We start from the raw sequence: 27645 nt of genomic DNA on the forward strand, positions 1-27645 counted from the left end.
TGATTTTGGTGGAATGATTGTCATGGTGGATGTGGATGCCATGTGTTCAGAATTATCGGTTGGGTGATTGTCACACTATATCAAGTTGACCCAACAGTAGTCTACAAATAACTTTTGAATCAGTCTGTATGCGCTTTGAATTACTTGCGACGGTCTAGCTGTAACAAGCCTAGAACGTGCCCGCTGTCTTGAGGTAACTTAAGGTAACTGAATGTTCTACAATCACGGTCGACTGATGACCCGTATCTGATGGTCGCTTGGACTTGCGACAATAACTGGGAATTTGAGGTAGGAGGGAAATATAGGGATGAACGCGACCATAACTGGCCCAACCAGAAACATTCAATTCAATGCGGGTTTTGAGAATCGCGCCTCATTATTAAATTAGCCATTTATAATTATTTTCATAAATATATATATATATATTCTTAATTCAACAAATAATTCACAAGTAAGAATGTAACATTAATAAATTTAACATACATAATTTTTGTAATATCGCAATTATGAAAGCGCTTCAGTAAGAATTGTAAGAATCGCTAGTTAATTACGTGATAATTAGATTAGGACACAAGTAGCTTAGCTGTCAAGCATGTGGATGCGAATTCCAAGGGAGCAGGTTCGAATCTCTCTTTGTGTCGTATTTGTTCAAAAGATTTTTTCTAATGGTTACTTCGTAATTCGTGTGGGGTTGCTGCCAAAAGTTGGTAAATATTTACAGTGAACAACGGATTATGTGTCTATTTATAAATGTGTATATTATGTACTAGAAAAAAATTAAGGTCATTTTGATATATTATAGAACATGCACATACAGCACAAATAAAGTAGCATTATACCTGATTTTAGAGGGCACAACTTCAAATTGTAATTACACCATAACGTGATTTCGAGACTTACCAACTTTTGGCAGTATTATATAAACTTTTTCTAATAAATCTGCATGTTGAAATAAAATCTTCTTTGGAGATGAAATTGAAGCAAAAAAAGATTTTCTGAAAGAATGCCCTGCAAAAATAGTCAATAAAGAGTACCGGAGCATGGTAACATGCATGCACGCGTTTATTAGTATTACCCCCCTTTAAATAATTCAAGATCAGCGTCACATTTACAATGCATCTTTAAACTACTTTTATAAGTAATATAAAATTTTATTGTTTGTTTTGGATTATTGACTGTAGACACCTTCGAAATAAATGAGATCAAGTTTAGCATCCAATCAGGTATTCAATGGATTATATAATTTCCTTGCTAGTTTTATTGAATAAATTTGAATAAATTTAAATTTTTCTGAACTGAGAAATGTGAGATATCGAATACTCAAAAACAGACAAAATTGTTTTTAAGTTCAACATAAAAAAATCAAAGCTTACATAACGAACAATCGCCCGCGATTTCGTCGACGTGAAATACGGACAAATACATTATTTAATAAAATAGCCTGATTCGATTTAAATTTTATCTATGATGTAGACAGCTAGTTTAGACGAGGTACAATCTATCGCTTTACCTTGGTCGAAATCCCAAATAATAAAAAAATTAAAAAATAATAATTCTCAACAACTAGAGTTAGTGTAAGAGAAATTTAAAAAAATTGGGGGTCATCACTGTGGGAGACATGTATGGTGGATGATGAAGTCGTCAGAAGGATAGATGAGAAGTCGAGATTTCGTGGTTGCTCCGATGGATGGAGGAGCGAGTTTTATTTGCAGCGTAAACAGTCGGTACAAGAATATGTTACAGTAGTTATGTTACAATACTTATGATACTGTTCCGAGGTCCGATCTCGGTAGAATGAGATGTTGTGCGGAGTGATTTCAAGACTTAGATACTAACAGACCGATAACTTATATTCGAGTGACAATATGTCCAATGAATTATGATCCGCTATTTATCGATGTACTCACAATCAAAATAATATTAGGATAGATATAGGAAATAATTGTTATAGTTGAGTCAGCTACTAGGTATATGGAATTTGCGTCATCGGATATAGCTGACTATGTGGAAAAACGGATATCGTGGAAACGATCATTGCAATCAGCTATCTACTGAGTTTACCATAATTGGACACTACGGAAAATGGGTATTTAATGTCGCCGATCAATATGCCGACACAAATTGAGTTGTTTATCAGTTTATCACCATAACAAATAGCATAATAGGAAAGGTGCATGTTGGGCATAACGCGTAAAGATCACAAAGAAGAAACCAATTGACTGTGTTTAGGAAAAAGGGCGTAACCCTCAATTTTTTGAAAAGTGCTTTTATTAGATATTAACAATGTATACAACTAAATACATGTTCTGTAAAAAGAAAGTACGCCGCAAATGCCGATTTATCATATAAATTCAGGTTATAATTGAGCTTTAATTAAGTTTTAATTTAAGGAAAAAAGCATTTACCCTCAATTTTAATGATTTTCTGTAATAACTTCTATTATTTGTAGATCAAAAATATTTTACACCAAATCATCAATCATCATGCACCCAATGTCTGTGCCTATTTTTTATTAATATTAAACCAAAATCATTCAAAAAAACGTTTTATGCCTCTCCTGTAAAATTTGTTCTGTGTGGGTTACGCCCTTTTTCATAAACACGGTCGCAATGGATAAGGAAGCAGACAAGAATACGCAATATGATAGAGGTCGATAAGCAGATGAACTGGCAATGAACCGGACATGGACGGGCGAGTGGATAACCGCAGGACAAATGCCGAATACAGTGGTGCACTAAACGTCCATATGGATGAGTGGAGAGAGCAGTGGTTAAGAGGTAGGCTAAGAGGTAGGCTAGATTCAACATAAATAGTGCCCACTAAACTTTGTCAGTCATACTTATTTGTTTTCATTGAACTAAAAATACAATTTGCAGATGGTGCTGGTTAGTTTTTAAAATTCAATTATACCCTGCCTAAATCAAAGCATTATAGCTTATGTATTCTATCTACGATCCGAAAAAAATATTGCATATTTTTTCAGTGATACTTATCAGCTGTTTTCGTCGAATTAAGAATGCGTATTAGAGACGTTGTTGGTTAGTTTCTTAAAATTCATTAAGCCCTGCCCAAAAACCAAACCATAATCGATAAAAAAACATTCTTCTATCTATAAAATATCAAAAATGATGTATAGTTTAATAGCATAATTTTAGATATTTATAGATAAAAGACGTTTCGTACTTCTTGAATACCACTGGATGACTAGATTTGTCGAACGATTGTCTCTTCTTCGAGCTATGTGTCCAGCCCATCTCCATTTAAGGCTTTTAATAAACTCTATTACATCGCAAACCCTTGTCTGCTTCCTTATCCACTCATTCCTCTTTTTGTCCTTTCGCGTTATGCCCAGCATGCACCTCTCCATACCACGTTGTGCTTCTCTAAGTTTCTGGATCTATCTTTTACTTAGGGTCCATGTTTCACACGCATATGCGATCACGGGAAGCACAAACTGGTTAAACACTTTGCGCTTTAGGCACAGTGGAAGGTCATTTTTGAAGACATTATTCAGGCGGACAAAAGCACTCCACCCTAGCTTTACTCTGCAAACAATTTCATCAAATTCGTCCGCAAGGTAGACCTAGAGGCCGCTGGATCGATGAAATGGTAAAGTTCTGCGGAAGTACGTGGCAACGAAATGCACAGGACCGAGTGAAACGGAAGCAGCTTGAAGAGGCCTTCATCCAGCAGTGGATAGATTCAGGCTGATGATGATAGATAGATAAAAGAATATTTTTTGATTATTATCTACTATGGCTTGGATTAGGTAAGGCTTAATTGAATTTTAAAAACTATTAAATACTATCTCGACTTAGTTCAATGGAAACAAATACGTTTGACGAACAAAGTTTAGTGTGTCATGTCTTAACAGCCTGTCTCCACTCTTAGCCACGTGCAGAGAGCCAGGGGAGGCCTTCATCCAGCAGTGGATTGACTCCAATTGCAAAAAATACAGTAACAAATCATTTTTGTTAAATCATATTAAGAGTACAATAGATTAAACTCTCGGGTCTATTTACTATTATATTTTGATCATTTATCATATCATTATGTGCCAATATGTCAATTTTACAGGAAACGAAAAACAAAATGATGTAACTGGTTGGGCCAATTATGGCCGCTTTTCCCACCTACCTCAAATCCACGGACAGCTATAAAATGAGACAGGAAATGATTTACTTATGACTAGGGAATCAAATCCCGAGCCAAAATTCTGTTCCCGGGATTTCAGGATTACAATTTGACAATCCCGGGAATGGCATTTTTTTCGATTGTCAATATACAATTTTATATTTACAAATAACATTGATAACATTGGTCAAAAATAAATCTAGTATAATTTATGCTACTTAAGACATTTATTGATAATATTGTATATCTACGTCCAATCTTGGAAATACATAAGTTTAATGGAGTAAATAATATTGTAATATAAATAATATAATGATAATGTAAATTTAGTATGATATTGCTGTTTCTGATAGTAAAGACTTAATGAATGGATTAGCGAGATTTAAAATAGTAAAGCAAATAATCATGGTGTACTTATGGCCTTTCCGCTTCATTAGTCAGCCAAATATGAAACTGACGTAAAACGTATGAGATCATGGTGGAATTACTTTTTTAAAAGTGCGAAGCATTGTTTTTTCCAATCTTTCTCATTTTTATTAATTTATGTGGAAAAATAAAATGAATCGGCAACTTACACATGGGTATAAATCAAATTTCATTCAAACTCAGTTTATTTCTAATGCAGTGATTTGTTATTTTTTTGTTATATTTTCGTTTTTATTTTATCTTCCATAAAAATTGATAAAAAAAATCAATCCCGGAATTCATAGGTATCGAAAATAGCTCGGGATTCGGGATTTCGGGATTCCGGGATTGGAATCCTTACTTATGACTTATAATTTGCTCTATATTATGTTTTCTAATTATGTATAATCCTAGTATATATTTAGAATGTTCCATTCTTAAATCTTGTGAACTATTCGTTGAATAAAAAAATATATTTTATAAAAAATGATTTTTTTGTTGTAAAAACTGTTTTGTAAAAAAATTTACCTTCTTCTTTCAACTTCCACTCATGCATGATTTTCACTTGTTCTTCGCTAAGATTGTATTGGTAAGCATTCATAGTTCAACAGATTTTACCATCTGCTTGGTCAATAACTCTTTATTGAAAATAAATTTAAAAAAAATAATATATGTTAGTGGGATCATTAAACATGTATGTAAATAAGGAAGCTTCAATTAAAGCGATTTCAAGCATTAAATCATCAACAACAATCATAAGATTTATAATAATTTGTAATTAATTAAAAAAATAAATAAATATTAACTGAAGACATAAGTCTGATGATGAGAGGACCTTGCCCTCCATATCTAGAAGCAGTCTTCGAAATAAAAAGGATTTCAAGTTATACATAATTATATATATTTTTATAAAAATCACCCACCAAAATCACCCACGGAGGCCGCGCGGCTTAAGCGTTGGACTATCATGTCGTGGGTCTCAGGTTCAAATCCTGGGTCTGGCAAGTACACATTTTGTTTTTCAATTTGTGTGTGAGTCAGGGTATGGACCTAATAGGTTGAGCAAGTGGCTGACATCCATTTTTAGTAAAAAACAAAATCTGTTAATACAAACTTCTACTCTGTGGAGGCCCATATGATCCTATTAGGATCGGATGGTCGAAAAAAATCGATGTTTTTTAAAATAAATATAAAAAATATAAAAAAATAGTCAAAAATCTCTACAAAAAAACATAGAAAACTTAATAAACTAGATTTTAATAATAAATATGACCATAAAATATAATGCAGTCCTGTGACAAATTCTTATTCTGTGACAAAAGTTTATCTTTGACTTAAAACAAAATAATTCCAAGATAAAAAGAACTTTTTATATACAACATTTTTAAATTTTCTGTTGAATCATATAAACTTGACTTGCACGATCAAAAAAATTGTACTTGATAGAAATAATACTAAAATGTCATATTGATTTCCATAGTAACGCACGATTACGGATTTCTTCCGAAATAACTTTTCATACAAAACAGAATTAACTAAAAATAATTCAATTCTACTTGAAGATGGTTAAAAGTATTAAAAAAATACATTGGCATCGTGTTCTGATATATTCTAAAAGTTTTATATGTCTAGCTAGTCGGGAAGTTAGTTAAAAATCGATTGCAAGATTTGTACCGGACAAACAACCACCGGACAAATAAGAATACGAGCTAATAAAAACGTTGTAAAATATGTTGAAATTGTAAATTATCAAAAAAAATATCTCAAATTGCAAGCTTTGCATGTTTTCGATAGGTGCTTCTGATAGGTAAAGACATCGCCTTAACGAAAATTCCCCGTCGGAGAAGACAAAATCGATCCCGATGATTACGTAAAATAAGTATTTGGTAGAATAGTGTCAGATTCTTCTGGTAGTGCAGGCAACTCATTTATTTGTGTGTTGGTGTAATTACTTTCAAATGACACTAACACCATTCCAAAGTGATTTCGCCGTAGCCGAATGCCAGAAGACTGTATCGTTCCTTGACACATTGTATTTTATTTTGATTAATTGATTCAAGCTCAAGTTATGTTACAAGTTACAATATATTATGTCCAAATTGTTCAGGTACGTCAAAATGCTATACCTATTTAAAATTTTGTGAATTATTTAACAAACAAAGTTTAATTAGGTGCCTAGGTATGTATCAGTGGCGAAGGGTGGAAATAGGCTGTTATTTACGTATTTATTTTCATTAAAATAAGACTACAATTTACAGATGGTGTTGTTTAGTTTGTAAAATTCAATTAAAACAAGCCATAATAGATAATAGTCAAAAAATACTCGTCTGTCTATAAACTATATATTATTATGCAATTAAATCATACATAACTTTGAATATTTTATAGATGGAATAATATTTTTTATCTATTATAGTTTGGTTTTGGCAGGACTTAATGAATTTAAAAAAAATGAACCAGCAATATGTGTAATATGTAAACAAATAAGGCTTAGTATGAATGAAAAAATGCACCCAATTTTTTAGTATCGTCCAAAGTGTACCAAAACTATTGTGGTTTGGTTTAGGCAGGGTTTAATAGATTTTTAAAAAATAACTAACACCGTTTGTCAATAATTGTAGTGTAAGTTCAATAAAAAAAATACGTATTACTACTCGTAACAAAGTCTAACGTACACTATTTATGGCGGATCTTAATAGCCTCCCCCCACCCTTGGCTACTGGTATATGTATACTTAGAACTCAATTTCTAATTAGAATATTTAATAGTGTCGAATAAGTAAAGTTTACTAAATGTCATTTTGAACAATATTTATGTCAAAGTGTAAATTTTATTTTATTAATAATAGATTGTGAGTAAAAAATAGAACGAAAATTCAAATAAAATTCCAGAATTTTGTTTGTTCATAGAACATTTTATTAAATATTACACTAAAATATACATCAATCGTAAACCTTTAATAATAGCCAGGTAACAAATTAGAAATGCTTCATGTTATTATTGACACATCCCAAAATGATAATGATGGTAAACTTTCTAATCAACTCTTAATGCTGGTGGACGTACTCTCCAGCAACGTTGTGCTTAGCATAGTCGTGGCTGTGGTGGATGGTGACATCGCTCCAGAACATGTTAGGGTAGTAGAAGTGGGTCTCATCAACGGTGCGATCCAGAGGGTAGCCGAAAGGCTTGTTCTCGTAGTAACGGGCTCCGCTTCCGATTCCGGCAGTGTATTGGTAAGGGTATCCAGTTCCATAAGGCACCTTAGCCTCATCGAAGGGAGTGACGATGACGTATACTTGGAATTTCATGCCTCCCATCCTGCCCTTGGGCAAGAGAAGTCTGCGTGGCCATCCGTTGTGGGCTTCGCTCTGGTCAAGGTAGAATTCGCCCTTTCCGGAGAGTGCGTTCATGACCTTCTCGTAATTGGTACGGGTGTGGGTGCTATCATCAACGGTCCTGAGGAAATCGGTGTGATCGCGGGTGATGGCGTTCTTTCCAGACTTCAAGTTGTAGATGAAATAGTCAAGTTCGACGAAGTTGTACTTGTTGTCATCTACGCTGATCTTGCGACCGAAGTTATCGTATTTGGGTCCCAAAAACACTCTGATGGCCACCTTGCTGTCTTTGGCTGAGGTGATATCGTAGTTGGCGGAGAATGTCTTGTGGTTAAGACGGTACTGGCGGGCGTAGAACACGTATTTATCTTTCTTGGCTTCGATTTCCTCTTTGTTCAAGATGGATCCTTTGGTGATGTCGAAGTCGAATGGTTCCATGTAGGTGGTAAGAGGAGTGAAGGCAACATTTTCAACCTTGACACCTTCGAAGAAGAGATCCTTCTTGGTGTAAGATGGAAGATGATCCTTGAAGTGGAAGAAGTACCTCATGAAGCGTGTGTACAGCTGGTAGAACATGGGATCACGCATGGTGGTCTGGAACTGCTCAATGGCTGATGGTACATAGTTGGCCCTATAAATAAATAAATAAATATATCTATTAGCTCACATATTATAACATCTAAATAGCTTTATTTTATAATAATATATAACCGGTTTATTGAAAAAAAAACCCAATGAGAATATTTTTGTTCGTAGTGAGATATTGGTATAATTAATATTAAAAAAATATCCACTTACTCTTTGTAGGTGTTAACTCCACCTCCCAAGAGGAACTTAGAGATGACGGAAAGGTAGTCGTAGAACTTGATGTCTCCTAGATCCTTGTTTCCTTGGACGAAGCGACCCAAGAATTCGATATCTTCGTAGCTCTTCAGTGACAGTTTGGTGCCATCATACTGTAAATAAAAATATTTAAATACATTTTTGACGATCTCATACCCAGTTTTAGATTTTTCTTATGTTGTTCATATATTTTAGGTAGTTAAATATAAAAAAAATGTTTACCAAAGTGATGAATCCAAGGTTGATAGCTGTACGGATACGCCTTTCATAATCATCAACTTCTTGCAAATAGTAAACGTTGTATTCGTTGTCTAAAACAAAGTCTTGAGGCCTCATTGGCATGGCATGTCCGTTGTGGTATTTCATGTTGGGGTTGAAACCGGTCTTGATTGGCAAGTACCATGAGAATGTTGGGATCTCTCCGAGTCCGTTGGACAATCTCTCGAGGTAGTAACGAGCCATCAACTGTTGGTGAACATAGTAGTACAGCTCTCCACGTCTGTCCTTGTTAAGACCGAAGTCTTGACCTGCCATCCAGAATGGATAATCGATGTGGAAATAGTAGTAGTATGTGTTCAGACCGATATCATTGGTGAAGTATGACAGTTTTTGTTCAGCGTCGTTGTAATCGTAACCAACGCTGTAGTTGTTGTGGATAGCGTACACATGGTTGTCGGTTTCATAGATTCCTTCATGTTGAGCCAATTCCTTGTCCATAAGGTATCCCTGGGTCTTGACGTAATTGACCTTTTCCATAACGTCAGAGCTGACGAAATAGAAGGGGTAGATTTCATAAGGAGCGGGAAGGACGATTCCTTGGCAGTCGGTACGATGGATGACGGCTACGGTAAGGGCGTAGACGTAAAGACCTTCATTCATGTGTCCACGGGCCCAGGCAGCGGTCTTGTAGAAGGTTTCGAAGTCCTTAGCGTAATAGAACATATGGAAAAGGGCGATGGCTTCATCTCTGTACTGGTCATAGGTCAGAGTGAAGATCTTGTGTTTTGGGAGGAATCCTTTCTGGTAGAATGCATAGAAGGCCTTGACAACCTCCGGCTTCTGCAATAAATATTTATAAAATATTAGGATTGATAAACAAAACTATAGAAATATTGATTGGTTTTAAAACAATTGTTTTTTTTAAAATGTAAAAACTGGTAAGACTCACCGTGTAACTCTCTGGATGTTCTTCCCATTTCCAGCCTTTTCCGATTGTCACTTGCTCTTCGTTGAAATCTTGTTGGGTGACATGGTTCAACAAGTCATAAACCTTCTTCTGCTTGGCTAAGAACTCACTGTCAGCTATAAAATAAAATAATTATTCACTTTATTTAAAATATTATATAAATATTAAGGAGGCTTATAAATTTAATGTTATGTTCACGAGTCACGACCCTCACAATGCGAGTTTGGAAGGGTTAGCACCAGATAAATGAGATTAACACACATAACCAATTTGATAATACAAAAATTTTCTTTATTATTAATTAATGAGTATTATACATTTAAAAAATGTGCGATTATTATACTCCATAAGTTGATGTATTAAAAATAAATAAAAAATCATTAAAATTCCCTGAATTTCACCTCAAAAACCATTTAAAGAATAATTACAAGATAAAAATAACTTTTTATATAAAACGTTTTTAATTTTTCTGCTGAATTATTATGCTCAATATGCTCAAACTTGTACTTGATATGGAGTAAATAAAAAACAAACAAACAAACAAATATAGAATACTGAAATGTGATTTTGACATTTCATTTTGATTTCCATAGTAACGCACGTATATATGAATAATTTTGTTGCTAGAACAATCCGCTTAGCAACCAGTAATGATGTCGAAATAACTTTTAATACAAAACAGAATTAACTGAAAATTAATTCAATTCTACTTAAAGATTACTAAAAGTAATAAAAGAATGCATTGGCATCGTGTTCTGATATATTCTAAAAGTTTCAAATGCCTAGCTAGTCGGGAAGTTAGTTAAAAATCGATTGCAAGATTTGTACTGGATAAATAACCACTGGACAAATAAGAATATGACAATAAAACGTTGTAATAACTGTCTTATAACACGTTATTCTATTATGGATTATGGATATGGACCATGGATTTATAGTCAGAAACATCACTGTCAATATTAATAAATAAAATACTATAGAATTAATAACTTAATTTATGTATAATTAACGTCGATTTATTTAGTAACAGAATTATTTCAATAGTAACACAAAAGTAATGAACATTATGTCGGTAATGGTAAAAATATTAGCAATAAAATTCATTATTTAAAAAATATAAAGTTAAGTCAGTAATAATTATTATATTTTGGGCAACTGAAATAGATTAGGTATCAGTTGCGAGGGGTGGAAGTAGGCTGTTAAGATTCGACATAAATAGTGCACACTAAACTTTGATAGACATACGTATTTGTTTTCATTGAAATAAGACGACAATTTACAGATGGTGTTGGTTAGTTTTTAAAATAATTCAATTAAACCCTGCAAAAACCAAGCTATAATAATATATAACAGTCAAAAAATACTTTATCCAATTAAAACATACATAATTTTGAATATTTTATAAGTAAAATAATATTTTTTTAATCTATTATAGTTTGGTTAGGCAGGACAATGAATTTAAATAAATGAATGGACAATATGTGTAACATGTATTCTTATTCCAACGAACACAAATAAATATGAATGACAAAGTGTGTTAAATTTTGTCGTATCGTCCATCATAAACCAAAACTATTATGGTTTGGTTGGGCAGGGTTTAATTGATTTTAAAAACTAACCAACACCATTTTTAATTAATAATTGTAGTTTTAGTTAAATAAAAACAAATATGATTGGTTAACAAAGTTTAATGTGCGATTTTTATGGCGGATTTTAATACCCTATCTTTACCCTTCGCTACTATTAGGTATAGACTATTATACTTATACGACTTTGTAAGTTATTATGGTATTGAAATTATAATATTGTTAGTAATTGTTACTCACCAGCTTTGAAGTTTTTGATGTTCTTGTAAGCATTTGCCGACATGAAGCCGAGGGCCACCACAAGGAATAATGCAAAGAACTTCATGGTGGAAGTATGCAGTACTCAACTGTAACAATTTGACAATTTCTTCGCTTTTTATACTAAAATCTAATGCTATCATATTCCTTATCACGGGTTGAAGTTCCGCTGTTTAGTTATCTTTGTACAGATTTCGGTTAGCGACCAATATTCTAATACGGATACAAACGTCGCAAACTTTTACTCTGATATCAAACATAGGTACATAATATTATATTTAATTATTATACATTGAAGATTTTTTGGTACTGTTCGGTTAAAGCGGATACAGCGGAAAACGCATTTTGAAAATAGCCGATAAACTGGATTATTTGTTAGGTTAACCTAACCAAACCTAACATAACCTCACCTAACCTAACCTAACCCAACCTAACCTAACCTAAACTAACCCAAACTAACAAATAATCCAGTTTATCGGCTATTTTCAAAATGCGTTTTCCGCTGTATCCGCTTTAACCGAACAGTACCAATTTTTTATATCATCAAGATTCTAGATTAATTTTTATTGGTGAGCACCTTCAGTTTTGTATATTTTATTCTCATTGTTTTGTATATAGTCGTAACTCTTTTGAAGAGATCTCCTCATTATTATAATATATTCGCCGACCGTGTGGCTGAATATACCGAAAAACCCTTCACCTGCATGGGCCACCGAATGTTGGATATTGTGTTTCAAATATTCAAATTTTATTAATTTTTTTACATAAGTATAGTGAAAATTACAAATTATTACTTCATGACGTTCACAACATTATATTTATAAGCAAAAAATATTAATAAAACAGTATTATATAATATAGAAAAGTGTAAATACAAAATAAATACAAACTAGATACAAAGAAGTACACCGAATGAGCTAAGCAGACCCTATTTTAAGAATTTATAGAACAATGAACACCTATACTGATCTTCACGCAGGTGTGATAATATATCAATATACCAATAGGCATTACCAATGGTAGGTTAGTTCTGCACCCTGAGAGAACAAACAACGGATGCCCTCGATTCCTAAGATAGATCCTAGATAGATTTCTAGATCAGAGTCATACAAGTCAATACCACCAAGAATGGCAGAGATTCCATTTACGCAGCGTATCAGTGGGAAAATATGTAGCTAAATAAAGATCTCTGATTTTTGCAAAATTCATGAATTAAAGAATGAAAATCTGACCAATACTAACCTAACCTAACCTAACAAATAATCCAGTATATCGGCTATTTTCAAAATTTGTTTGCCATTGTTTCCTGTAAACCGACAAGAACCGTGTTTTATTTGGACATTAAGGTTATCTCAGTACTATACGACCCAAATGAGTTGGACGGCCTTTAATATACAACCATATATTTCCGATACAACATTTCACGGTGAAGTGTGATACGGCGAATTGCATACGTACACATTTCCGGACACGATTGAGAACCGCATCGGGTATTGCTAATTTTAATTAGGTCAGGGCCTATGAAACCACCTTCCAAAAAGTCTAGAAAATTCTTTGTAGCGCAAGGCGGTGGTGATTCTGATAAATATTTAGTTGTATTCATTGGGAAGTGAGGGGTACGATTTATGGCCGCATTTTTTCCTTGGAAAAGGAAATGTCATATAGGACTAACATTCTGAGCATAATATACTTATCCTAACGTATATGACTGCAATCACTGAATTTGAAAGGCATGAATCATTGTTACATACGTAACCGTTTATTATTTTGACTCCTTTTAATTGTTATATTTGAGTCATTTTTTGCGAAACGGGTTTCGCCATTGGTTTCGACATCTTCAGATTCTATGCGCAGTCATCAATGGTAAATGCACATTGAGAATGAATATATTTAATTCTTGTTTAGATAGATATTTAATACAATACTAAGTAAAGGATCAAGTATAAAACAAAAAATATTGAATATTTGAAGTGTTTGTAAAAATCTGAAGTAAATATCTAACTTAAATACTATTAATTTATTCAGTAGGTAAGCGAATTTTTTTAGAATTATTAATAACCATGTCCTTGTTTTTTCGTACAAGGTGGTTGTTAGTAATTTTGATCAATCACAAACATCCAGGCTTTATACTCTATTGCTTTGCCCATCTCATAATACTGAGACTGAAGAAGCGATGTTGGACCTAGCTTGGCCACGTAGCAGTGGCGAAGGATGGAGGTAGGCTGTTAAGATCCTCCATAAATAGTGCATATTAAACTTTGTCAGTCATACGTATTTTGTTTTAATTGAAATAAAACAACAATTTATAGATGGTGTTAGTTAGTTTTTAAAATTCAATTAAACCCTGCGAAAACCAAGCCATAATAGAGAATAGTCAAAAAATACTCGTCTATCTATAAAATATCTAAAATTGTACAATTAAATCATACATAACTTTGGATATTTTATAGATAGAATAATATTGTTTTGCTATTATGGTTTGGTTTAGGTAAGGCTTAATGAATTTAAAAAAATGAACCAACAATATGTGGAAAGTGTATTTTTAATCCAAAAAAAACGAAGAAGTACGAATGAAAAAGTATGGATAATTTTGTCGTATCGCCCAAAGGTACTCCAAAACTATTGTAGTTTGGTTAGGTAGGGTTTAATTATTTTTAAAAATTAACCATCACCATTTGTAAATAATTGTAGTCTTAGTTCAGTAAAAATAAATACGTATGACTAACAAAGTTTAATGTGCACTATTCATGATGGATCTTAACAACCTACTTCCACCCTTCGATACTGCCACGTAGTGAGGATGCGTCAGGTGAATTTTAATATGGCTTGCTATTTTTCAAGCCAATCGGATTCTGACGTCGTGGAAGGCTGCTCGATACTTTCCACAGGGTATAAATGGCAAAGCTACAACATGCTCGAATAACTTGAGAGAATATAAGAATACTGGCGAGCAATAGGGATTCTTGAATGGGACCTATGCTGTATAATAATGCTCCAATCAAGGAACGGATATAGCAGAAGAATATGAATTGTTTCATTTAATATTTATTCATATTTCAATGTGTGTTTAGACTCAAGAGTATGGACCTAGTAGGTTGAGCACAGGGAACTCAGAAATAATGGAAACTGAAATACACAACGGGTAAGGCGACAGCAGGTAACCGACTCGAGTAGGGATGAATCCGGGTTAAACTTACACACGTGTCTAGAATAAGTTTAACGTCGAATACTAAAAACTGCTCTCGGTTTATGCATTTACGCTCATTTAATGTTGGTGTAATACACACACTATTGCACGTGCATAATGCGTGCTTCATTTTCTTAGGACACTCACACATTCAAAAGCCTGCTTCACCATGCGGCGTATTGAATATAGCCTATTGGTATTATATTTATTATCTGTTCTGTGGTTGAGCAAGTGGCTAGAATTCATTTCTCGTAAAAACAAAAACCTGTTTGTACTAACCAACACACTTTGAAGATATTTCTTCTTAGTATCGAACATGGTAAAATATATATATATATATATATATATAAAGGTAAATTGTCATAATCAGCTGAGGGCAATCTATTGCAGGACGAAGGTCTCCCCATATCTCTTTCGATTAGTCGTAAATATATGTTTTCGCCCAATCTTTGCAGGCACGCATATTAATGAAGTATTCAAATATTTTATTTAGTATGACTCAGTGATGCGCAACCCGCGGGATGATTTTAATTAAAAATAATTACAAGATAAAAAGAACTTTTTATATCCCACGTTTTAAAATATTCTGTTGAATCATATAAACTTGACAATTCTATGTATTAATGAATACTTTTTTTGTATATACTGAATAAATATAGAATACTGAAATGTCATTTTGACATTTCATTTTGATTCCCATAGTAACGCACGTATATATTAACAATTCAGTTGCTAGGACTACCCCCTCAGAAACCAATAAAAGTCTTTTACTTTTTACAGATTTTTCTGAAATAACTTTTTATACAAAACAGAATTAACTGAAAATGAATTCAATTATGCTTAAAGATGGCTAAAAGTATTAAAAAAATGCATCGTCATCGTGTTATGATATATCCTAAAAGATACAAATATCTAGCTAGTCGGGAAGTTAGTTAAATAGCAAGATTTGTATTGGATAAACAAAAAAAAATTGTACTGGACAAACAAGAATACGAGCTAATAAGAACGTGGTAAAATAAAATATAACGTACAAAAAAGAATGTTTTTAATTTTCAAATCAAATATGTACTGCTAAGAGAATTCTCGAATTCAAGAATAGGTGATTCAATTTATTCGAGGTTGCTTTATTGATGTCTAAATATCCTCAGAAGTATTCGATAAATTACCATGAAATTATAACATAACGTACTTTTGTGTAACCCTTTTTAAAAATTGTATAATAACATCATCTTCAGCCTGAATCTATCCACTGCTGGATGAAGGTCTCTTCAAGCTGCTTCCAATTCTCTCGGTCCTGTACGTTGCGTTGCCACGTACATCTGCAGAACTTTATCATTTTATCGATCCAGCGGCCTCTAGATCTACCTTGTAGACGTTTTGTACCTCTTGGATACCACTGGATGACCATTTGTCCAACAATTGTCTCTCGATAAGTTAGGCAGTCTAAATACCTATTAGTATCAATCTTAATCTCAGTGTGATTAGTAAGCTTCTTGTCAGTCGCTCTGCACCGCATCCTGTTCCACCGAGACTCGGACCTCAGAACAGTATCATAAGTACTGTAACGTAACATAATCTTGTACCGACTATTTACGCTGTACATAAAACTCGCTCCTCTATCCATCGGAGCAACCACCAAGTCTCGACTTCTCATCTCTCCACCTGACAACTCTCCATCTACACCTCCTAGTCATCCCCAATCGCAGTGGTCTCGTCCCTTAACAACGAGACCCGCCAAACCACCATGACAAATACGGCACTGAGAAGTCTTCTCTCATTGATTGTTATTCAAATCAAATCAAATTTATTTATTTTACATATAATGAACATAACAAATTATAAATTCAAAGCGTTTACGACATGACATAAAATAAAATACCGAGAAGTGTGAGTTAATAATACAATAGGTAATAAAATAATAAATAAAATAACAAAAATAACAAAGTAAAAGTAAATAGAAGCACGCAGAGTGAACTTTGATAGACCCTATATTAAAAACTTATAAAACAACGTCCACCTAAATTCACCCTCACGTAAGTGGAATATATCAATATCCGAAACGATTTCATTAAACATGGCTATTGCCCTCCCAATTGGCATTACTAATGGCAGGTTAGTTCTGCACCATGGGAGAACAAACAACGGATGCCCTCGATTCCTAAGGTAATTATCAGAAACACACAAGCCAACACCACCAAGAATGGCAGAGTTCACATTTACGCCGCGTATAAGTCTGAAAAAATATGTAGCTAAATAAAGATCCCTTCTAAATTTTAAGCTACAGTATGTAAGCATCCCAAAGAGAAAATCAGTCGGATAGAGCCACGGATAATATCCATACAGCCGAAAGTAAAGGAGTCTCAAAAATTTCTATATACGACTACAATGACTTTCTGTTATCGCCAATATCTTGTTGTTGGACTGTTGTAGTACCTGGTGCACTTACATTAAAAATACTCATTTTATTATTGTATCGAAAATGTTTAGGCCCGCTGGTTTTTTTCCGACTATAGATTCTTAAAATAGTAATAATCATACGACAAAATACCGGTCAGTGGTCAATGAACTATCAAATGTATTTTTTTAATATTCAAGTAAACAAAATATAATTTTATTCAAATTTGTTACAGCTCAAATTTCGTGATAATAATTATTTATCAAAATATTATATTGATAACCTTATTATAATAACACGGCAATCAAATAAAATTTAATGCAGTGTTATGACCATTTTAAGCAAATAATTTACACTAAATTGACGTAAAAATGTTTTTATTCATTAATAAATACGTTTTCCCAAGCACTGAAAATAATATTTAAATAAACCATTTCTTTTATTCAATTTTTTATATTGCACATATATCAATTGTTACACCTCATATTAAAAATCATGTTATGGAGTAAATGAAATTTGAAGTTTGATATGCCCTCTAATATCAGGCATAATATTATTTTTTGTGCTTTATGTCACATTCTATAATATATCGGATGACCTTCAATTTTTTCATTCATTGCATTATTTACTCCATAACATGATTTCGAGACTTATCAACTTTAGGCAATAACCCCACGAACTGTTATGAGGTGCTATCAAATTTAATGATGTATGTGGAATATAAATAATGTTACATTCTTATTATATTATAAATAGTAAAATTCAAGGTCATTCGTATATTATATAGACACATAATCCGATGTTAACTTTAAATGTAAAATATCGACTTGCCAACTTTTGGCGGCAACTACACGATATATAGAAAAACTGACGGAACTCGAACCTGTATTCACTGGATTTACGCCAATGTGCTTTACCAATTAAGCCACGGGCATCCTATCCAATTACAACGAATTAACTAGACATTTTTACATGAAATGGTTATCAAATTGCGTTCATTTTTGGCTCTCGGTTTTTGTGCTTTAAATCGATACAATACTGCTACTGTGCTAATACACTATTTACTTTGAAACTAAAATATCTGGTAAAAGCACTGCTCAAATGCTCACTGTCTATATTTTATAATTTTCTTATCTGGACCTTAATATTTTTCAGCCATGCAGGGGTTCTTCGAGTTTTTCTTTGACTTGACTCTAAACTGTCAAAAAGTGCTATATTTTAATTTCTCATCTCTTGGCTGTGTTAACTTTTAAAGAGAGATAGATAGTTTTAACGGTTTAGACGGCTCACTTATTGTAACAATATTACAATACCTCAATATGTAAAGATGATAAACTACCGTCGATAGTCGCCTTGTATATAGAATAGACCCATTGAAAGCGCTGATGAAATAACAATGGACTGAAGATATCGTTAGTCCACGATGAAAATATTGTTGTCTAACTTCTGAATGTAGACAGTAACGGCTCTCCTAGTAGCAGTAGCATAACTTACTGGCTTCTCAACCGAGGTATCTATGTTTGATTCTCGATGAGGTTACAGTAAATCTCTCCTATTTTTTATAACGTTTTTCTTAGCTTGTATTCTTATTTGTCCGGTGGTTGTTTGTCCGGTACAAATCTTGCAATCGATTTTTAACTAACTTCCCGACTAGCTAGACATTTGAAACTTTTAGAATATATCAGAACACGATGCCAATGCATTTTTTAAATATTTTTTAGCCATCTTTAAGTAGAATTGAATTAATTTTCAGTTAATTCTGTTTTGTATGAAAAGTTATTTCAACACCATTATTGGTTGTCAGGCATCTGGAGTCCTAGCAACTAAATTATTAATATATACGTGCGTTACTATGGAAATCAATATGACATGTCAAAATGACATTTCAGTATTATTTCTATCAAGTAAATTTTTTTTTGATCGTTTAAGCTAGTCAAGTCAAGTTTATATGATTAAACAGAAAATTTAAAAACGTTCTATATAAAAAGTTCTTTTTATCTGGTAATTATTTTCAATTTTTTCTACTACTATTATTAGTAGTGGAACAACTCTAGAAATGCACAGATTGCGATTTCTTCTACTACGCACAAATTACATAGGGTAAATTTAATTATTGGTATCGTTATTATTTCCGACTGCTCTTATGTGAAGCCTATTGCATCGTTTTCTCACCCTCAACGTCGCTCTACTACGTCATATTTTCTGTCAAAACTATCGAACTTCACGCTTATATGGTATGTTTATTCTAAACTAAAATTTTATTGCGTTAAAAGAAAAAGTCTGTATATTTTTGAAATAGACCTAAAATATGGTCAATCAAAAATCACTCTGAGATTACATAGATGTTGTTTATTTTGGCCCGGCGAGAGACCAACGACATTATTACTATCTTGTACCTCTTCGGGAATTGGAGAGAAATTGGTATTTTTGTGTTTATATATTTTTTTATTTTTATTTTACCAATCAAGTGAGAACACTCCCATTTCCAGCACTGGGAATCCGACGTTGAACGGCTCTGGCAGATACATGGTGTTGTTTAATTCTGCGATTATTGAAAAATAAAAATTTTAATATTTTTTTATACCTACACAAGATTTATGAATGTTGAATTCTAATTATTGAAAATAATGAAATAATTCAGGAATACATCATAAAACATACATAAGTATTACCTTGGTGACGTTTGGAATATCTCCGAGCCCGTTTAAATTAAATTTAACTCGCATGTTTCATAAGTAGACCGATAGCTTAAGAAACAGAGCAATCACCCGGACAGTAAAAGATATAGATAGAAAATACAAAGATAAAATAAAGGAATAGTTTTTTTTATATGATTCGATTCATCGTATTATTCAATTCGTGAGATATTTCTTTTGAAAAATAGTGTCTCAAAACACCGAATCTTTTGTGTTTCACTCACGTTTTTACTTAATATACACTAGCAAATATTACCAGGTGACAGCACCACCTGTCAACATTCCCATTCGTTTTTTCCATGTCTCCCCCTCTCTTTCATACGTTTGTATGTTATATCTTAATGTTTTTGTTCAGGTGCTGGTGGTTGCCGTTTTAGACTCAAGTATTTATTTGTGAGCTACTGCATCAGTCTGGTGGAGTCTTTGTAGAGTCGCCTGGCTTTGCTGAGGCTGCCATCGCCAAACTTATTCATTTGTTCTTAGCTTACAGTTCTCCTTCATACGTAATGTTTCTATTTTTTGATTGATTGTGTATATTGTCTTAGGTTACAGTAGGTTACAGCACTCTATCCCTATTATAATTATTACTTATTAGTCTTAAATCTCATAGATAACACATCCATTTCTTGATATTATGCTATTACCCTACTGTAAGCATTTGTAAAATTTTTATGAGAGTATCATTTGTTTTCTTTCACGACCAGATTAAAATAAACGATTCCTACAATTTTTCAAATTTAGAATTCGAGTTTGTACGTACTAACGTACTACATGTTTTATGAGGTTACATGTAAATTGTACGTAAAACATTTCGTTGTGGCACAGTTCGCCGGAAAGACATGACTGTATACTATACGGTCTCCAATTTTATTAGATTCAATATGAACATTAATTCAATTTTCATAACTGATTTTGTCAAAATTCATGAATTCAAGAATAAAAATCTAACCTTACCTAACCTAACAAATAATCTAGTATATTGGCTATTTTCAAATTTGTTTGCTGCTGGCTTCCTGTAAAATGTAAACCGATAAAAACCGTGTTTTATTTAGACATGAATTATATGTCAGTACTATACGACCCAAAGAGGTTGAACGGTCTTTAATATACGGCCATATATTTCCGATATAACGTTTCACGGTGAAATGTGATACGGCAAACTGCAAACGTACTAGTTTCCGTACACGATGTTAAGCACATCTTCTCCCTGTCTCACTCTCTCTTACACATTTATATATATTTTTTCTGATGCGTTACAGATAATTCGAGACAAATATTAATTCATACTTAATAAATATCTGCATTTTCATTAGTCTGAAAAAATCATAAAATAAAAGCTTAAAAAATCACTCTGTATATTGTAATATGACTACAGCATGTTCAGATTGCAACGAACGCTACTTCCATCGCGAAGATTGGTTCATGCATTTCCACTTTTCTCTAAGGCTCTTTATTTCCTGGTAACCCGTTACAACTTGTCTAGTGGGAACCTTCTACTCGTAGAAAATCAGCAGGTTCCGTTAACATTTCTTATACCAGTCATAATACTAAATTAATAATATCAAATTATTATATTGCATTCATACTGTACGCACTTGAATATAAATCTGAATATTGTGATAAGTAAAAGGATGGCTGTCACATTTTATTTACTGTTCAAGAGAGAATAAATATGTTTAATATTATATAATAAAAGAATAATACTATCACGATTCACGATTTTTAGTCGAGCTTTTGACAAAGAAAAAAATGTTAATGTAAAAAATGTAAATTACCATGTTCGATTCTAAACAGGCATGGCCTTCACATCCTGAAACGGGCCCCCAAGCCAAAATTTTTGGCGGCCCCCTTACCTATTGCTAAGATTAAAGATACTTTGACTCTTTACCGTGGCGTTTTCTAAATGGTGTACGAGGTCAAATCAAATATAATGTATTTTTAGCGATTTTTTAACACATCGATTTATGGTGTTATCGAGTATCAATATAAGACAACCAAAAATATTTTTTTAAAGAACTTTTATATACAACGTTTTAAAATTTTCTGTTAAATCATAATATAAACTTGACTACCTTAAACGATCAAAAAAATTTGTGCTTGATAGAAATAATACTGAAATGTCATTTTGACATGCCATATTGATTTCCATAGTAACGCACGTATATATTAATAATTAAGTTGCTAGGACCCCAGAACCCTAGCAAGCAATAATGGTATCGAAATAACTTTTCATAAAAAACAGAATTAACTGATAATCAATTGAATTCTACTTAAAGATGGCTAAAAGTATTAAAGAAATGCATTGGCATCGTATCTGATATATTCTAAAAGTTTCAAATGTCTAGCTAGTCGGGAAGCTAATTAAAAATCAATTGCAAGATTTGAACCGGACAAATAAGAATACGAGCTAAGAAAAACGTTGTAAAATAGCGCCGTAGGCAACTTTTTTCACTATTAAAGCAAATTTAAAATGTGTGTTTATCTCATTTATCTGGTCGACCCGCCAAGCCAGGTCCCACCTGAGCCCGGGCCCCTAGACTAGAGCCCTGTCAGCCCCCCCATGTGGGGGCCATGGTATTAGACTGTTTAAACTTTTTTTTTAATGAAAAATAATTGTTATTTGCCCGTTATTGCACTGGATCAATTACACATTATAAAAACAACACATATTTTGTCTCTCTTACGGTTTTGAAGCTGTGAATTAAACTTTCGTATTATTCAAATCGTCGTTTATTCTTTTTCTTCTCGGCGTTACAACCCTGTTACAACTCCAGCATCTGCTTCTATGCAAGTCCCTTTAGTTAAGACCGCCCAAGGTCTTTAAATCCAACTAGACACTATCCTTCCGTTTTGTACGATGTTTTACGGCAAGCGAGAAGGTTTTTTCTCATCGAGAATTGACCGTTATATATTATAACAAAATAGAAATCACGCACACTCTAGTGCACGCCAATTTAGCTCTTGGGAAGTTGTTTCTGGGACACTCTCAGTCCAACTTTTAAGGGCGACTAACGGTCGTTATGCCACGGTATACGCTTACATGACGGGTGTAGATACGTGGCGGGTGGTGGCGGGAAATATATATGTATATATTTTCTTCTTCTTCTTCTTCCACCTTATCACGTCCCAACATTGGGGCATAGGGCAAGCACAAGTTGGCGCCACCTCCCTCGGTCCATCGCCAGCTCCTGGGCCTCCCGCCATCCCACAAGGGTACGAAGTGCCGCACTCTTTGGCGGCATCCGGAATACGTGTCCCAGCCACGTAAATCGTCTCTTCGTGATAACTTCAATCACCGAAGGCTTTGAGAATCGATGTCTCCGCCGAATCTTAGGAGTACATTGGTACGACCGCGTTACAAACACCCGAGTTCGTGAGCAGACACAACAGCCTTCGGTGATTGAACTTATATATAATATATATTGCCTAAATTAAATTACAACTTACCTTTTGAAAGAGTTATGTTGGAATATTAATATGACGTGCTCTATTTTCAGAGCCCATTAAATTCTTATGGCTGGGCGATTTTGACGCCACGCAGTTTATGTCGAACGCAATTTACAAATGAAACGATTTTTTATTAATTGATTCATTGTTTTTGGACGTTTAAATTGTCTATTTCCTTAAAGTTTCCACCAGATGTCGGGGCGTTCGCAGTCCTGTCAGGGGGTATATATCCAAACAAGGGGCGTTACTGGACCGCCCCCGCGAGCGCTTTCCCGACATTTGGCCCGGAGACTCATTACTCAAGACATCCAGAACGGAAACTCGAATTTCAACTAAAATGGAGTTTATGTATGAACGTATTAGCGCGGGTACAATGGCTTGAAGTGTTTTCATTGCATTTAAGGGAAGAAAGGAATAATTAAATTAGAATTTATTAAATCGTACTGAGATTACAATAAAACTTTGAATTATTAGAAATATTTCTAAAGCCTTCGAGAGAACTTATTAAACTACCCTTTAATGATAAAATAGACATACGATAAAACTATGTAATAATCAGATAAAAGACTTATTTTATAAAAGTTTATTGATTTGTAAGTTTATTTTTGAAAAGAAATAATGTATAAGTACTAAAATAAACTATTTTATTATTTTTAGAATGTTACATTTTTCATTGAGCTGACATAATTTTAATGGATTTAAATTATAATTCCATCAAGTACGAGGGTGGGTCAATAATTCCTTAGAAAAAAGCATTAAAACAGTTTTTATTTTTGTATTTTTTTTTTATTTCTCAACATAATCTCCTTGGAGCTCAATACACTTGGTTAGACGTTTCTCAATTTTTTTAAACCGTCAGAAAAATAAGTTTTCGGAAGGTCCTCAAAATAAGCATTTGTCCGATCGATGACTTCTTCATTTGAAAAAAAACGTTGTCCACTTAGCCATTTTTTTAAGTTTGGGAAAAGGAAAAAGTCACTGGGGGCTAAATCTGGCGAATACGGTGGGTGGTCGACCAATTCGAACTTCAATTCTTCAATTTTAGCCATTGATCGTAAACATGTGTGAACACGGGCATTGTCCTGATGAAAGAGGATTTTTTTCCTGTTTAAATGAGGCCGTTTTTCTTCAATTTCGTTTTTCAGCTGGTCCAATAAAGATGCATAATAATCCCCTGTTATTGTTTTTTCTTTTTCCAAATAGTCAACGAAAATAATTCCACGTGCATCCCAAAATACAGTAGCCATAGCCTTACCAGCTGATTTTACGGTTTTCGCCTTCTTTGGACATGGTTTGCCTTCGCAATCCACTGCTTTGACTGTTCTTTCGTCTCGGGAGTATAGTCAAGTGGTGTATCCATGTTTCATCTACAGTCACAAAGCGACGAAAAAATTCATCCGGATTGCGTTGCATGAGCGACAACAGGGCTTTAGAGGCCACCACCCTATTGCGTTTATTGTCGACTGTGAGCAAACGCGGCACCCATCTTGCAGAAACTTTTTTCATGCCCAATTTGTCATGTAAAATAGAAATGACGCTACCTTTTGAGATCCCTGTAACCTCAATTATCTCACTCAACTTTAATCTTCGGTCACTTAACACCATATCGTGGATTTTATTGATCATTTCTGGTGTAGCCACCTCTACAGGACGTCCTGAGCGTGGTTCATCCTTTGTTGATGTACGACCACGTTTAAATTCATTTAACCAGTTATAAATAGTTGCAAGTGAAGGAGCAGATATGCCGTGAACTAAATCCAACTCATTTTTTATTTCCTTTGCTGTTAACCCTTTTATATTAAAATGTTTAATAACAGCTCTAAACTCAATTTTCTCCATTTTTGTAAACAAGCAATTTTTTTTTTTAAATGTACGAAAATAAAAAACAACAACCCGACCAATCTGATTGAAACTTCGCAGCATACTGAATCGGTAGTGCCGCTGCATGAAAACAAACCGCTTACAGTACTAGTCGCGCCACCTGTCGGCTTTTCTAAGGACTTATTGACCCACCCTCGTACCTTCGGTCGATAGTATTAAACCACACTTACATAAATTTATCAGGCATCTACATACACTTTTTTAAATCTTGTGAATTATTTGTTGAATAAGAAAAAAATAGTTTATTAAATAGTATTACTCACTTCAAGTACGTTATGACAAAAATTTGGAGATATTCAGATGTCGGCTATGAATCAAGCATAATTTGAACCTACATATTATTGTTGGTGCCTCTACTCAAACCACAAAAGATGATAGGTAATATGGATTTATTTGCATGACTATTAGTGTTAATTTCGTTGTAATTAGGTAGGGTGCACGTGGATAATTGATCACACGCAAATTGATCGGAATGGATGTTAGTTCGAGTTCCATCTGACACTATATTTTTGTAACGGGTATATCTGTTAGATGATGTATTTATAAATTATCTAATTTTTATATTATTTAGCAAAGATGTGTGTTTGAATTAATTATTTAAAATATAAATTATTCAAATTATTAAAGTTAAATGTATAAAATTGCAGTTTCGTATTTTGTCATAAGGCTATACCTCAGTTGAGGCATGGTCTAAAAAGATCGTGGCTAGGTGATGTGCGGATTGTGCAAATGACGCGTGCCAAACGAAATATAATTTGTCATATAAATCCAACATGCGTCAATTTAATGTTATGTTTATTGTTCTATTAGTAACAATAATAATATATTCATTGACATGTTTTCTTTTTAAGTTAATGGGTAACGTTTTTTAGTCATCTTTACACGATTTAAGAATTAATACCCCTGTCGCCATCACGAAAAAAATTTAAGTGTTCATAGCTCTGCGTTTGCTCTCTAATTGCCAGCGAGTTCAAAATTTCGTCGCACCCATGGTTGAAAATTATTTGCCGTTTCACTGTCACTTTCACTTTCGGTCAATAAATATTACTATTCACAGAACAGTACAATAAAAGACTACAATATACATAATTAATATCCTAAAATGGTCCAAATAACAAGCAGGTAGAGAAGTATTATTAAACCGAACATTCTTTTAAGAATCGAATGAAGTGGAAGGGTATAAATTAAAATATTCTGTCTTTCGACCATGTCCGATCCTAATAGGATCATATGGCCTCCACAGAGTAGAGGTTTGTATTGATAAATTTTGTTTCTACGAGAAATGGATGTCAGCCACCTGCTCAACCTATTAGGTTCATACTCTGACTCATACACAAATTGAAAAACAATATGTGTACTTGCCAGACCCGGATTATCGTACCCGAGTTTAGTTTGGTGAATGTAAATGACTAAGTCAGAGCCAGACTGTTCATTAGTCATGAGCCATCTTCTACGTGAATGTATCATAATTGACTCTGACTAGGGATTCCAATCCCGGAATCCCGAATCCCGAGCTATTTTCGATACCTATGAATCCCGGGATTGATAAACATAATCCCGACACTATCGGGATTGATTTTTTATCAATTTTTATGGAAAATAAAATAAAAACGAAAATATAACAGAAAAAATACTTTTAATAACAAATAACTACATTAGAAATAAACTGAGTTTGAATGAAGTTTGATTTATACCCATGTGTAAGTTGTCGATTCATTTTATTTTTTCACATAAATTAATAAAAATAAGAAAGATTGGAAAAAAAACAATGCTTAGCAATATTAACAAAGTAATTCCACCATGATCTCATACGTTTTACGACATTTTCATATTTGGCTGCCATAAGTACACCATGATTTTTGCTTTACTGTTTTAAATCTCGCTAACCCATTCATTCAGTCTTTACTATCAGAAACAGCAATTTCATATTAAATTCACATTATTATTTATATTGCAATATTATTTACTCCATTAACCTTATGTATTTCCAAGATACAATATTAACAATAAATGTCTTAAATAGTATAAATTATACTACATTTATTTTTGAGCGATTTAGCAATGTTATTTGTAAATATAAAAATTTTATATTAACAATGGAAAAAATGCCAATCCCGGGACCAGTCCCGGGATCCCGTGATTGTCAAAATTGTAATCCCGGGATCAGAATTTTGGCTCGGGATTGGATTCCCTACTCATGACGCTATTGCTAAAAAACTACGTTTCCATAGTCAGAGGCTATCTGTGAAACAGCCAGTAGCTTTTATGCGAGTACAATAATATACAGTT

General features: G+C 33.4%; 1 protein-coding gene across 1 annotated transcript; it reads right to left on the minus strand.

Moving 5' to 3' along the window:
- Positions 1-6559: 6559 nt before the first annotated feature.
- On the minus strand, positions 6560-11843 carry LOC147069225 (arylphorin subunit beta-like). The gene is made up of 5 exons (XM_085951162.1): positions 11733-11843; positions 9889-10022; positions 8943-9779; positions 8676-8833; positions 6560-8508 (listed from the first exon to the last, which is right to left on the minus strand). The coding sequence occupies exons 1-5, from the start codon at positions 11815-11817 to the stop codon at positions 7587-7589; spliced, it is 2136 nt and encodes a 711-aa protein (XP_085807288.1). The 5' UTR covers positions 11818-11843; the 3' UTR covers positions 6560-7586.
- Between the last annotated feature and the right edge of the window lie 15802 nt (positions 11844-27645).

This window comes from Rhyacophila brunnea, unplaced genomic scaffold (assembly GCF_057557595.1).
Source record: "Rhyacophila brunnea isolate RB1 unplaced genomic scaffold, BYU_Rbru_1.0 scaffold_24, whole genome shotgun sequence".
In the NCBI taxonomy this organism is placed as follows: Eukaryota; Metazoa; Arthropoda; class Insecta; order Trichoptera; family Rhyacophilidae; genus Rhyacophila; species Rhyacophila brunnea.